Source organism: Mustela nivalis (assembly GCF_964662115.1).
Source record: "Mustela nivalis genome assembly, chromosome: 7".
Lineage (NCBI taxonomy): Eukaryota > Metazoa > Chordata > Mammalia > Carnivora > Mustelidae > Mustela > Mustela nivalis.
The window spans coordinates 16,811,164-16,823,890 of NC_139026.1; the positions used below are offsets into that span (position 1 = coordinate 16,811,164).

A 12,727-nucleotide genomic window follows, 5' to 3' on the forward strand; every position below is an offset into this window, starting at 1 on the left:
CTTTATTTTTTAAGATTTTATTTCTTTGTCAGAGAGAGAGGGAGAGAGAGCAAGCGAACACAAACAGGGAGTGGCAGGCAGAGAGAGAAGCAGGCCCCCCACTGAGCAAGGAGCCTGATGTGGGACTGGATCCCGGGATCCTGAGATGGTGACCGGAGCAGAAGGCAGACACTTAACTGACTGAGCCACCCATGCATCTACCCAAATGGTTTTAAAAACTAGTTTCCATCTTCAACTCTACCAAACAATTGAAAAACTCATTTCATGAGGCTAGTATACCAAAAGAAGACAATGACAGGACGTAAAAGTAGAGTACTATAAAGCTAGTTTTACTGATGAACAGAAGCAAAAATCCTAAACAAAATATTGGCAAACTGAGTCCAGCAATATATTATAAAACACACACCATGACCGTGACCAAGTTGGGCTTATCCTAGAATTAAAAGTCGGTTCAATATTAACAAGTCAACCACCGTAATTTAATACAATAACACTTTAAAAAGTTCAATCATTTAAATAGATGAGAAAAAAGCATTAAACAAAATGCAATATCCATTCAAAATAAAACCATTAGCAAACTAGAAACAGAAAAGAATCTTCTTAACTGATAAAGACCATTTATGAAAAAATACTGAGATGACATGTTGAAAGCATTCTCTTAAAACTGGGGCTAAAATAAGGATGTTCACTATCAGTTCTTTTCACTATTGTACTACCAATCATAGCCAGTGTAGAAAAATGAAGGAAGGAATTTCTTATAAGTAGAAGGATCAGAAAGTAAGAAAACTGCCACTATTTTCTGATAATGGTTACATTAAAAAACTCAAAAGAACATCTAGATACATTATTAGAATGAATAAAAATTGCGCATGGTTGCTGGATCCAAAATCAACACATATGCAACATTATTTTTATTAGTAACAAGCAGTTAGAATAGAAATTGTAATTAAAAAAAATTTACCATAGCATTAAAAATACACAGAATTCCTAGGAAGAAATTTAATATAATACGTGAAGGCCTTTATGGAGAAAAATCATTAAAGTTTATTGAGAGATATTAAAAGAACACCAAATGAATGGAAACACCATGTTTTTGGCTAGGAAGACTTATTGCTGAAAAGACACCAATTTACTTCAGGCTGATCAACAGATTCAGTATAATTACAAAAGATAATACACGAACTGGGAGAAGATATATACAACATCTTTAACTGACAAAGGATTGGTATGCAGAATGTACAAAGAAATCGTGAATCAATGAAAAAAAAAGACACACATCTAATAGACAAATGAGGAAAAGACAGGAATAAGTATTTCACACAAGAGAAAACACATTCATATATGAAAAAAAAACCACTCAAATTTCATTAGTCATCAGGGAAATGCAAATTAAACCCACAGTAAGACACCATACAATCACCACCCAATTGGCAAATATAAAAGGTGGTCAAGACCATATGTTTGCTAAGATGTGGAGCAACGGCCCTCAACCATTGTCAAGGGGAACATGAACTACCACAAGGCTTTAAGAAACAGTTCAGCATGACCAAGTAAAATCTGCTTCTTAGAGCAGTGGTTCTCAATTATTTGGACTCGGAACCTTACATCCTTCAGAAATAATGAGGACCTCAAAGAGCAGTTGTTCATGTGGGTTATTATACTTATCAATTTTTACCATAACAGAAATGAAAACAGAGGCATTTTTAAAACACAGTAACACACAAGTACACACTTGATTAGCTATCAGAGTGAAGAGGTCATCATACCTGGAAAATATTTAAACTCATGAAAAATGAGAGTGAAAAGGACAAATAATGTTTTAGTAGTTTTATGAAAGTAATTTTGCCCTCACAGATCCCCTGGAAAGGTCTCAGGGACCCTAAGGGTCCCTGGACCATACTTTGAAAACACAGTTCTCTGGAGCAAATCTTGTACGTGTGCACTATGAGACACGTACAAGAACTCGTTCATTCCTCAAATATTTACTGAGCATTTCCCATGTGCTCTGCATTGTTCTAGACACTGTGAATGTCTCAAAAGACGTCAGACAAAACAGGCAAAATCCCTGCCCGCATGGAGCTTACATTGTAATTGGCAGAATGTTCAGAGCAGCATTGTTTGACAGCCCCAAGTGGAAAATGATCCAAATCTCCATGAACGAAGAACTGTGGTTTCACCTACAATGGAATACTGTACGGCGGTGAAAACGAATGGAATACAGTTACATGCATGAGCAGGGATGGGAATCTCAAAAACAAGGGTCAGAAAAAAAGTCACAGAAGGATGACATCATTTACATGAAAGTTCAAAAACAGGTAGGTCTAAACCACATACTATTAGAGATACATACATAAATGGCAGAACCAGAACCATAAATACAAACATGAGAATTATTAACAAAAGATCCAGAATAATGTTTGCCTTACGTGGTATGTAGATTGAGGACAAATGGCAAATGGGGGGATTCTGGGTATCTGAGAATGTTCTAGTTCTTAAGCTGAAGGTTGAGTACATGTCTGATCATTTTATTTATTTTGCAAGAAATATTTTAAAAGAAAAAAGACATATGATTATTTACTACAGAATTTCATCAACCAAGAGAGGGAACATCTCCCCGGATTTCAGCCACTTCTGTGCACTGCAAATCAGCTAATTATTTTAACTGGTGGGGAGTAAGTACCTGGTAACAGGCAAAGAGGAATGAGTATGGGCTATTCCTCACAGAAGTTAACTAGGTACCCGAAGGTCAGGATCCAACGGGATGGCAGTAATACAGGACTGCTTTGCCAAGTTGAATCAGAGTCAGCTGCCTGATTCTGGTTAGCTGGTTACTTTGTTCACTACGTATAACCATTTGTATAAAGCAGAGAATAAAGATAGCTTATGCAAATCCCAAAATAAATGGATGAAGACCCTGCCTCTTTATTGAATTCTGACTCTCAAAAGTGCAGATTCCCTTTGGCACATTCTAATACTGTATTTATGTACTAGGTAATCCAGAAATACAGAAAGAGCATGGTACTTCTTGTTTCTCCACACTGATCAATAACAGGTGTCAGGTTGATCACACCAATGTCTTAACAATTTTGCAATCCTGTCTTTGCCAAGGTCATTGCTGGCAGTGCCACTGTGTAGATTAAATAAGATACAGTTAAGGTGTAATTTTCCCGATTCAAAAATAGCTATTAATTTGGTATATAATTTCAAAATTTGAAAAGAAAAAAAGATCTTTAAATATTTGATCCAGCTCCTTTACCCAAACACGGCAAGGGAGTTGGGAGTTGTTGCAAGAGGTAGAGTAGGCCTTGCAGCAAGAGGCCCACAACCCATTCCCAGGAAATGGGGAACTTGAAGGTGTATTCTTCAGGTCCAGATTCCCCAAGTGGGTTTAACACAGTGGTGCCAACTCCCCCAGAAAGTTCCAGACATTGCCATAGCTATTTTAAAAGTCCCAGGCAGCTCCAGGACCTTAAATCTCACCCATATTTAAGCTGAAAGGGACATGCCACCAGGGGGTGCTACACTGCAACTAGTGGCAGGAGGACTTTGTGAACGTGGGATGGGCTGAGCTCTGTCTGGGTCCTCCTATTCCACCATCTTGCAGCTCTCGCCCCTGCCCCAGCGGTGGAAGGGGTGGGGGGATGACTCTGTATCAGAAAGTCACACCTTCATTACGCCGACACCGTCTCACACACTGTGGTGCCCTAAGTGGCACACCTACACCTTTGTTATTCCGGATGGTCAGTATTAATACCTGCCGCTTTTTCCTCCCTCTTCAATAAGAGACAGAGAAACTAGGAGGGAACGGTTCTCCAGTTCTTAAGGAACGTCCACTCTGTCTCCCCAGACTCAAGAAATGAATAATCCTTTTGGTCAGAGCTGGGTATCCACTGGATCATGATTTACCAGTGGACAGAGTTACCCCACGTTCAAAACCAAATACCATCTCCTTTTATTTGTAACCTGTGTGTGCTCAGACATAACAGGCTCTCCCGTGCTTTCCTCAGTTCTCATGCTGAGGAATGATGGGTCCTTTAGCTTCTTATCCGTGGGTGCTAAGGAGACCAGGAAGGGGGAGTGGGTAGGAAGGGGGCCATTTCCTTCTCTGCAACAGCTTTCGTATCTGATATGCCACTAGCTCATTCTTCTTACGTTTTTATCTTCAGGAGGAAACACCCTGACATTCCTAAATACCCTGCAAAGACTTTTTGTTGAACCAGCAAAATCAAATCAGGAAATAGTGAATCCTGTTGCTTCCATACTTTCACACCTATGACTTCCTAGTCTTCTAAGGCCACAGGCTTCATAGCCCTATATTCTCAAGACTTTGAATGTGAGCCTCTGACAGAAGTGGTAGTCAGATTGTGAATATGATGACCTTTAAATACCAGGCCCCCCAATTCAACTTTTCCAAGATACTCAATACACAAAAGATCCTAACAGTTTCAGATGAGCTTGCTGAAATTAACAATCTCACAACTGGACTTTTTTTTTTTTTTTTTTTTTTAATTTTAGTTCCTCAAGAGAATAGGAAAGAAGCAAAGAGATACTTAGTAAGATATAGAAATCTATTTGTAACAAGGAGGCTGGTATCCTTGGATTTCATAGCCTTTTCTTTCTCCATTCAGTTCATAGAGTTTATTTCTCCCCAGAATGGTGTAGTTCATGTTTTTCCAGGCATGACCAAAAAAAAAAAAAAAAAAAAAAAGTCTTCCTGAGTTAGAGATTAGTACAGGGACTCTGAATTATAACTGCGAAATGTGGAAGGAAGTTGTGCCAATGTCATATTGTTTTCTAGTGGATAAGAAATAAACTCAGACGTGACAACAGTGGCCTAACTTGGTATGTGTCCATGCTCATGTTCCTTGTCTTCCAGAAGTCCCTGTGCTTAAGTATTAAGTATGTTTTTTTCCCTAATACTAGACAATTGTCCGTGGCTTTCCTACAAGGAAATAGTTTGGAAATATTTTTAGCTCATCTTCTGGAACATCCAATGTTAAAAATTATAATTCAGCAATATCCCAAGAATCTCACTAAATGCTCAGATCTTTTTAGATCAACTTCCACTTGAGATCTATGCATACCTAGATTAAATCCCTTTTAGCTCAGTACATATGTGACACATCGTTTATTTATCCCAGAACTTCTCTTAGAAACCTAAGTAAGAGCAGGGCAGGATAAGACAAAGCTAGAGTTAGTATTTCCCCCAGAGGCTTACTAACCTGCTAAAATCTCTTTCCTTATCAAAGCCTCCCTCCCATTTTTCACCCCAACTTGGGAGAGGGGAGTGAGAATATGGAGAGATGTAAAAATGACAATTTTCTTTAACCATGTGTTAATGTATTGAAGTACCAGGTAAGTGGCCGATATGTAACAAATATAAAGACCCAGTCTCTGCCTCAAAGACCTACCACCATTCTGGCAAAGAGGGATAACAATGCTAACAAGTAAGGATACAATGTTTTTTAGGCTACTATGACAGAAGACTGACAAAGGATAGTGGGGGCACAAGAAGAAGAGGGCAAATCTACCTGGATATGGGGCATATCAAGAAAGGCTCCATACTGAAATCCTGAAAAAGGACCTGAGTCTTGAAAAAAAATGAATGGAGGCAGGTGAAAGTGGAAAAGGGGATTACAGACAGGAGGAGGTATGGAAAGAGCGAGCGAGCAGTATCACAGAAATCAAGAAAATGTCCAAGTGTCCAGGGAGCGGCTGAGTTACGAAGGACAAGAGTAATCACCAGATTTGGGAAATGAGAAGTTATCCTGGACCTTCGCTAGAGCCATTTTGAATGGAGTAGCAGGACAGAAGTCTGGCTGCTGTGAATGAAAGTGAGTGTAAAGCATAAAGACAAAAGATTAAGAGTGAATAAAGGACAAAAAAGAGATGGCAACAGTTTAGATCTGTTTCCAGGAGCCACGTGCCTTTTTGCATATGAGCTCAGCCACAAAAAGGGTTAGAGAGATACGGGTTACATTTCTATGAGAACATGATTCCGAACACAATCCACTAACTTAAAAACAAGTTTTGGGAGACAATCTATTCTTTATGAGATTGCCTATATTATTTTAAGTGAACAATATAAAGTCAACATTTCTACAGATTTACTCTGCAATCACTAATTTTTCTCTCATAGAGTTCAAAATAAATAACATCTGTAATTGATTATAATAGAAAAGGTGCTTTATTTTACAGATCATTGGTACATAATACATAAAACTGCCTAAAATCAGTCCTGGAAAACTTGACCATCACTTACACCTTAAGCAGTCAAAGACCAAGTCTATTTTGCAACCTATTTCATTCATGGTCAGATTATGACAATAACTTTAAATACTAATTATCTCTTCATAGCCAATGTTACAAATGATTTTTATGCTACAAGTGCTGCAATTTTTAAAAATAAAAATACCTTCATTTATAGTAGACCGTCTCTCTAACCAGAACAAATCTTTGCTAGGCTACAAGTCTTTGAAATAATGGATCAACAGTTTTACTTTCTTATAGATGATTGTATTTATGTAATTGGGTTATAGGGCAAGGGGGCCTCATACATGCAATCAGATTATTTCTGTTGTTGTTTGTTTTTTAATGTGGATAAAAATGAGCTTATAATACCCTATTTCTAGTTAAACTGCCAAAACAGTTTACTAAACTAAAATGAAGCCAATACAATATTTTAGAAAACATAATTCTAAGAGCATGCAACATCAAAATCTTTTTACTACACATGTGAACCAAAGTTTTAGAGCCCAGGAAGAGGACTGTGGCACATAGGCTTGTACATCTGAATTACCTATCCAGTAGGGAGGAGAAGGAAAGTCATTTAACTCAGCATAAATCCTCTTATGAAAGGTATCTGCATGATCTAGCCCACTGCTACTCAGGGATCTTCACTCAGAAATGTGCAAATCATAGGAAGCTAAATGCACTTTTCTTGTTATTTACCCTATTTCATTCTATTCATGAACACACAGCTTGAAGATCTATTAATAACTATTAATGTCATGCCACAGAGATTTCTCAATGGCATTTTTTAGTCACCCATAAATGTGACTGCTGCTTAATGTACAAATGCCAAAAAATGATAACAGAATCTGGGCTGATCCTCAAAGTAAAAACATTTGTTATTTTCACAAATCCCTTGGTGTATAGAAAGAGTGCCTTTCTCTCTAGAAAATAAAATGTATGTTAGAACCACAGGTTCACAGCACAGTTGAGGCATGTAAGCAAAGTAAACTAAACCGAATACTAAATAGGTATAAATGTGCACACTCAAATATTCTTTTCTTTGCTTAAAGTCAACTTAGTCCTTGTCATTAAGAGAAATGCTTTGAGACGCAAATTGTTAATGCAGAGAATAAGGAGTTAAAAGCGAGACCTTTTTCTAATAAAGCAAACAGATCATTAAAATAATCGGACTTGAAACATATACTCTAACTTTCCATTCTTACTCTTTTATAACTAAACACACACATATACACAACAAAACCTAGCATTTAATATGTGCAAAATTGCTTACCATTTATTTTAACTTTGGTTAAGTATTTGTTTAGCCTATATCAGACATATTATGGAAGCTATACAAATGATTACAAACATAATAATGAGGTAAGTTAAAATTCTACTAGTGCAAAAAGCAAGCATATGCTAAAAGCAAAGCATATGAATTTAACAAATGCAGAATGAAGCTCTCACCAAGGGAGGTGCTGACATAACAAACCAGAGAAGCTCCTTGTAAACATTGTTTGTAAAATACACATTTAAAGATTAAAGATTCATACAGCCACAAAAAAGGTATTCTAACAACACCAGAGTAGTGCATTTATTTTACCTTTAGAGTTTGGAAACCACTCATTATGTGTCTAACAGTTTGCATATTTTCTTCAAGAGAAACTTAATTAGTGAGACACATTAATTACAAATACTGTAGTATAAAAATCCCAGTTCTTTACAAAAATTATATATTAAAATATTCTATACATTTTAAATTAGTAACTGGAACATACATATATATCAATTCTGCACAATTAAATCCATCTTGGCTGGGAGTATTCTAGGTGAAGCTCGAGGACACAGCTACTCAGTCAACCTAAACTGGAGTAAGGTTACATGGTATAAAAAAGATAGGCCTGGGCCTGTGCGGTTATTGCAGCTTGTAGTGTGAACTACCTTGTCTGCATTTATTGCTCTGTATTTCCATTCCAGATCTGAACAGGCAGTGGAACCATGACATTCCAAAAAGGTTCAAAACAAGCTACCTGTGGCAGAGGACCCATCATGCCTATCTGTATCTTTAAGGTTGCAGTGGGACCTGAGTGAGCTGTCTAATGTTTATATTTCAGTTGTAAAAAAGTTTATACAATTTTGAGGTAAAAACAATGCAAAAATAAAACATTTAGAGCATTTACAAAAATCTTACAAATGTTTAAAACACTATTTGAAAACTTGTGTTCTGTTAAGGTGCTTCTCTCTGCAGTGAGGAGGACATAAGTGTTTCAATTTTGAATTCTAAATTACGAAGGTTTTCTTAATTTCAGCAAAAGCAAAGTTAGAGCCATTAAGACAGATGTTAAAATGTTCACAGATATACTTTGCTTCTGACGAAAATACAGAATTTTAGTGCTGAAAGAAACCTTAAATGTAAATTATTTTAACTCTGTCTTCTATTAACAAGGAAACCAAGGACTGGGTAAGTTAAGTGCTTTGGCCAAAAATGTATTCCAATACATCAGGTATGAATCAAGAAAACCCATTACTTTTTTGTATTTTGCCATGATTCTTGGAAAATAATAAAAATTCAAAATCAGAGTTTCTAAACTCTCCTCTTTCTTTCTTTTGCAATTTCTTAAGCTCTGTGCTAACTGTAGACAAAGAAATGAATCAAATAGCGGCTATCAAAATTAGTATCACAAATGTTATTCACTAGAAGATAGGTGTTAATAGGACCGCTGCTCATCTAGAATAATAAAGTTAAAGGGAGTAGTCAAAGACGGGTCCTTGACAATGAAGAGAATATTTACTATGTAAGACAGCGCAGTGTACAACAGCCAGTTACTAGAATTATCTCAATAACTCTAGGATGACTGAATTACATGGCCTTTAGAAAAGATATTGGGGTAATAAAGCCTTCTAGCTTTTACATTTACTATTTTACTTTATAAAAAAGCAATTATATAACTGTAAGGACGAATCCATATACTAATTTTCAGAGAGTCTTTGCTTCTTTTCTATTTTTATTTGGATCTAAAATTGAGCAAATACATTTTAAGAACAACTTACAAACTCAAACTCATAAGTGCTAGAAATACAGTCAGAGAATACTCTTTAAAATGACAAATCTTCAAAACCAGTTACTAATAAATAATCATCACAATAGCTTCAGTAAAAAAAAAAAAAAATTCAATTTAAAGGTGCTTTTTTATTGTTACCTTGAAGCCATCGAACTTGTGTAGCTGGTCCATATCCCTTTTCATTCTTTGCCGATATCCTGAACACAATGGCAGGCCTGGATGTATAATCAATATGTGCATTTGCAAGCTGCCCGGCAGTTACTATACATGATGTCTTAAGACCACAATAAATCCTCATAAACACAAGTTGACTTGGATTATCTTGTATTTGTGCTGTGCGGATAGCCAAGTAGGCTGAATATTCCAAAATATTTCCAGAAGGGGAAGTTGGAGGTTCCCAGGAGAGATGGATACCCTCAACATTCTGGAAGAGAAAAACAAAACAGAACAAAAGCTGGTAAAGGTTCTGAAAGAGTCTTCTCTAATATCACTTATAATGTTGAGTCTATCTTTAGAACACAAAATAATGCTTTCCGCTGAAGTACTTGCATTAGATACTAGAACTTTTATTATTGATTTTTAAAAAACCTAATTGGATCTACAATGTTTAATTCATGCCCATTTTTCAAAATCATAACTAGGCTTAAATGTCTGCCTGTACCATCCTAAGAAAGGGGTTTTTCTTACCTGAAAGCAGATCTTTTCTTCTCTAAAGAGGGGCAGGACCTTAGGATAAAATATAATTCAATTTCATGTGTTCTATTAAAATTCTCCAGCACAAACTTTTTGGTTCCATACAATAAGAACAGAGTTAATATTAAGATGAATACCAGATTTCCCTGACTCTCTATTTGGATGCTGTAATTCTGCTTCAACTTTGGTCCTTAAAATTAGGAGTGAATAGCAAACATTTTTTAAACTTATAATCTACCCCTTTAATTTAAGACCTAATTTTTTTTTTAAATTGAAGTACTGTTGACACACACATTACATTAGTTTCAGGTGTACATTTACCCACCCTTTTTAGATATCTCTCATTTTATCAGATACTAACAATAAACTCTAAACTGATAGTTTCAATTCATGTACAAAATTTCAATAACTAAATCACCAAGCCTTGACCTGACATCTCACCTTTGAAATTCTGACTGCAGAAGGAGCTCCAGGAAAACCGGGAATACAAGTTTTAAATTCACTGATTTTGCTGAAAGGGCCTATTCCACAACCATTGATGGCAGCAACTCTGAATCTGTATCCTGTGCCTGGAACCAGATCTTGTTTCTTAAGTAAACTGTAGTCAGGTGCGTCTGCATTTCCTATCTAAAATGTAATACATGCAAAAGTCAAAAGGTGCAATTCATCATTTTGTCATTCAACAAGAAAACTTTTAAAGAATGAATCATGTTTTAAGGTTCTAGTTCACATTTATTTCCCTTGTATTGGAATAAACCTTCCAATACAAAAGCAACTAAGCCCATGGATTGGTGATTCTTATCCATAGGAAAAGTACTGTTTCCAGTTAAAAATCACTGATTATAAAAAGAAATTGATGTGTTCTGCACAATATGAAGGTAGAAAAACCTGGCAACCATATAAACAAAGTAACAATCACTTTACAAGGATAGTTGTATCCATGTAAACTTAATTAGAAATCTCAGAAGAATTATTCTCAAATAGTCTATCGAGGAACAATACCCTTTGGATATAGGCAAGCAAGCTTGACAGAAGAGAAGTGACCAGCATGTAGTATAGAGCATTTTAAAAATTAGTATTTGGCAGATGCTGAATAAAATGTCAAACAACTGCATATTCTGGGTAGGAAGTTCATAACATTCACAAATTTCAAACAGTGTTGACATGTTCTCCCTCTCACTGCACCACTGCCAGGCAGATAGTGCTAATGTATCATTCCCATTTTTAAGGGAGCAGGATCATTTTTATTTTATAGACGAGGAAACTGAGTCTCAGAGACGTTAAATAGGTGACTTGTCTGAGGTCACACTATTGAGTACCGCAACTAAGGATTCCAACCCAAGTTTACTGGTTCTAAATTTTATGCTGTTTTTCTTTTGGGAAAAACAGGTAGTTACTAGGCCCTTAGATATTGTTATTTCCTCATATATGAAATCAAACTCCTGCCAGAAATTTCATTAGTAAAATACTAAAAAATTATTAATGAGGATTTCTATTTTTGTCAAGAATTGGGAGGAATTCTATATGAAAGAGAGATATCAGAGGTAATAATAGAGAAACTAAAATGTAATGATAAATGATAAGTTCTCCATTTATGTAGGTCTAGGCAATTCACTCTCTGAAATTCCCCATTCCAGAAAAAAATCAGTTCAATGTGCTTTGGAGCTGTTACTGATTTCATAATTCTTAGGGTTACTGATTTCATAATGCATATATATGAATTCTTCTTTATAGGGTTTCAGAATCAAGAAAAAATTAAGACTATATTTCAATAACCTACAGGAGCTCTTAAATTTTTTAAGCTGTGAAATCAAGAATTGAAAAAAACTCTCAATAAAGGGGCACCTGAGTGGCTCAGTTAAGCATTAGACTCTTGACTTCAGCTCAGGTCATGATCTCCAGGTCTTGAGATGGAGGCTCCACGCTCAGTGTGGAGACTGCTTCTCTCCCTCTGCCCCTCCCCTGACTTGCGCACTCACATGCTAAATAAATAAATACATCTTTAAAAAAAAGAAAAAGTTCTCAGTAAGAAAAAATGTTCCATTCTCTAAACACACCAGGTAACAAAATTAGAGATCCTTCAAAAAATCCTATCTGTATATATCCTTTATGACTCAAAATCCAGCTCCAGTGATTGTATGAGGCTTTTTAAGTGATCTGCTCATGATATATTCCATAAAAGTGCCTTAATAAAGAATACAAGATAATTAGGCATATAGATAGAACTCTCAATTACAGATTGTAGACAGATCTCAATTTCAGGCTTTCCAGTGATTTGAATCAGGGCAATAAAAAAAGATCTCATTCATGAAATCTGTAACTCACAGGGCAGGAAATATATCAATAGCTACCTTTGAGATGCTTTGCTTTCCTTTTGGCAGCAAATAAAACTGGCTCACCAAAGCTGTATTATTTTTAAAAATTCCTACATCACACCACTGTCGTTCTCCTGCTTTCATTGTGGCCACTGGATTTGAAGGAGTCTCTTTCTAATTTCAGAGAAAGAAAAATTTATCAGGACTCTTACTGTGCATTTAAGAAACTTCAAGATTCAATAAATCCATGCAGTGATCTACAAATAGGTATATGGGTAAACACCACAACATTAAAAGCTCATAAGTAAATAAACTCTTAACAGATTAGGTCAACTGACAGTGAAACAGGGATGCCAATTCAAACACAGGGAGTGACAGGCATTCTGCAAGTCAGTAGCTCTGTACTATCAACCTAGCTGGAGT

The 12,727-nt window shown here is 36.1% G+C and overlaps 1 protein-coding gene across 3 annotated transcripts in view; it reads right to left on the reverse strand.

The window, feature by feature from the left end:
* HCFC2 (host cell factor C2) overlaps positions 1-12,727 on the reverse strand; it is a 66,491-nt gene that overhangs the window by 23,958 nt on the left and 29,806 nt on the right. The window contains exons 13-15 of one of the 3 annotated variants that reach the window (XM_082739060.1): positions 12,341-12,472; positions 10,431-10,616; positions 1,021-9,720 (exon numbers count right to left, since the gene is read on the reverse strand). The exons of 1 other annotated variant lie outside the window; for it this stretch is intronic. In XM_082739060.1, the coding sequence (XP_082595186.1) occupies positions 9,406-9,720; positions 10,431-10,616; positions 12,341-12,472 (633 nt within the window). In that variant the 3' untranslated portion in view covers positions 1,021-9,405. Of the gene's footprint in view, positions 1-1,020; positions 9,721-10,430; positions 10,617-12,340; positions 12,479-12,727 lie in introns of those variants that run through there. One more of the 3 variants, XM_082739059.1, reaches the window with a different exon arrangement.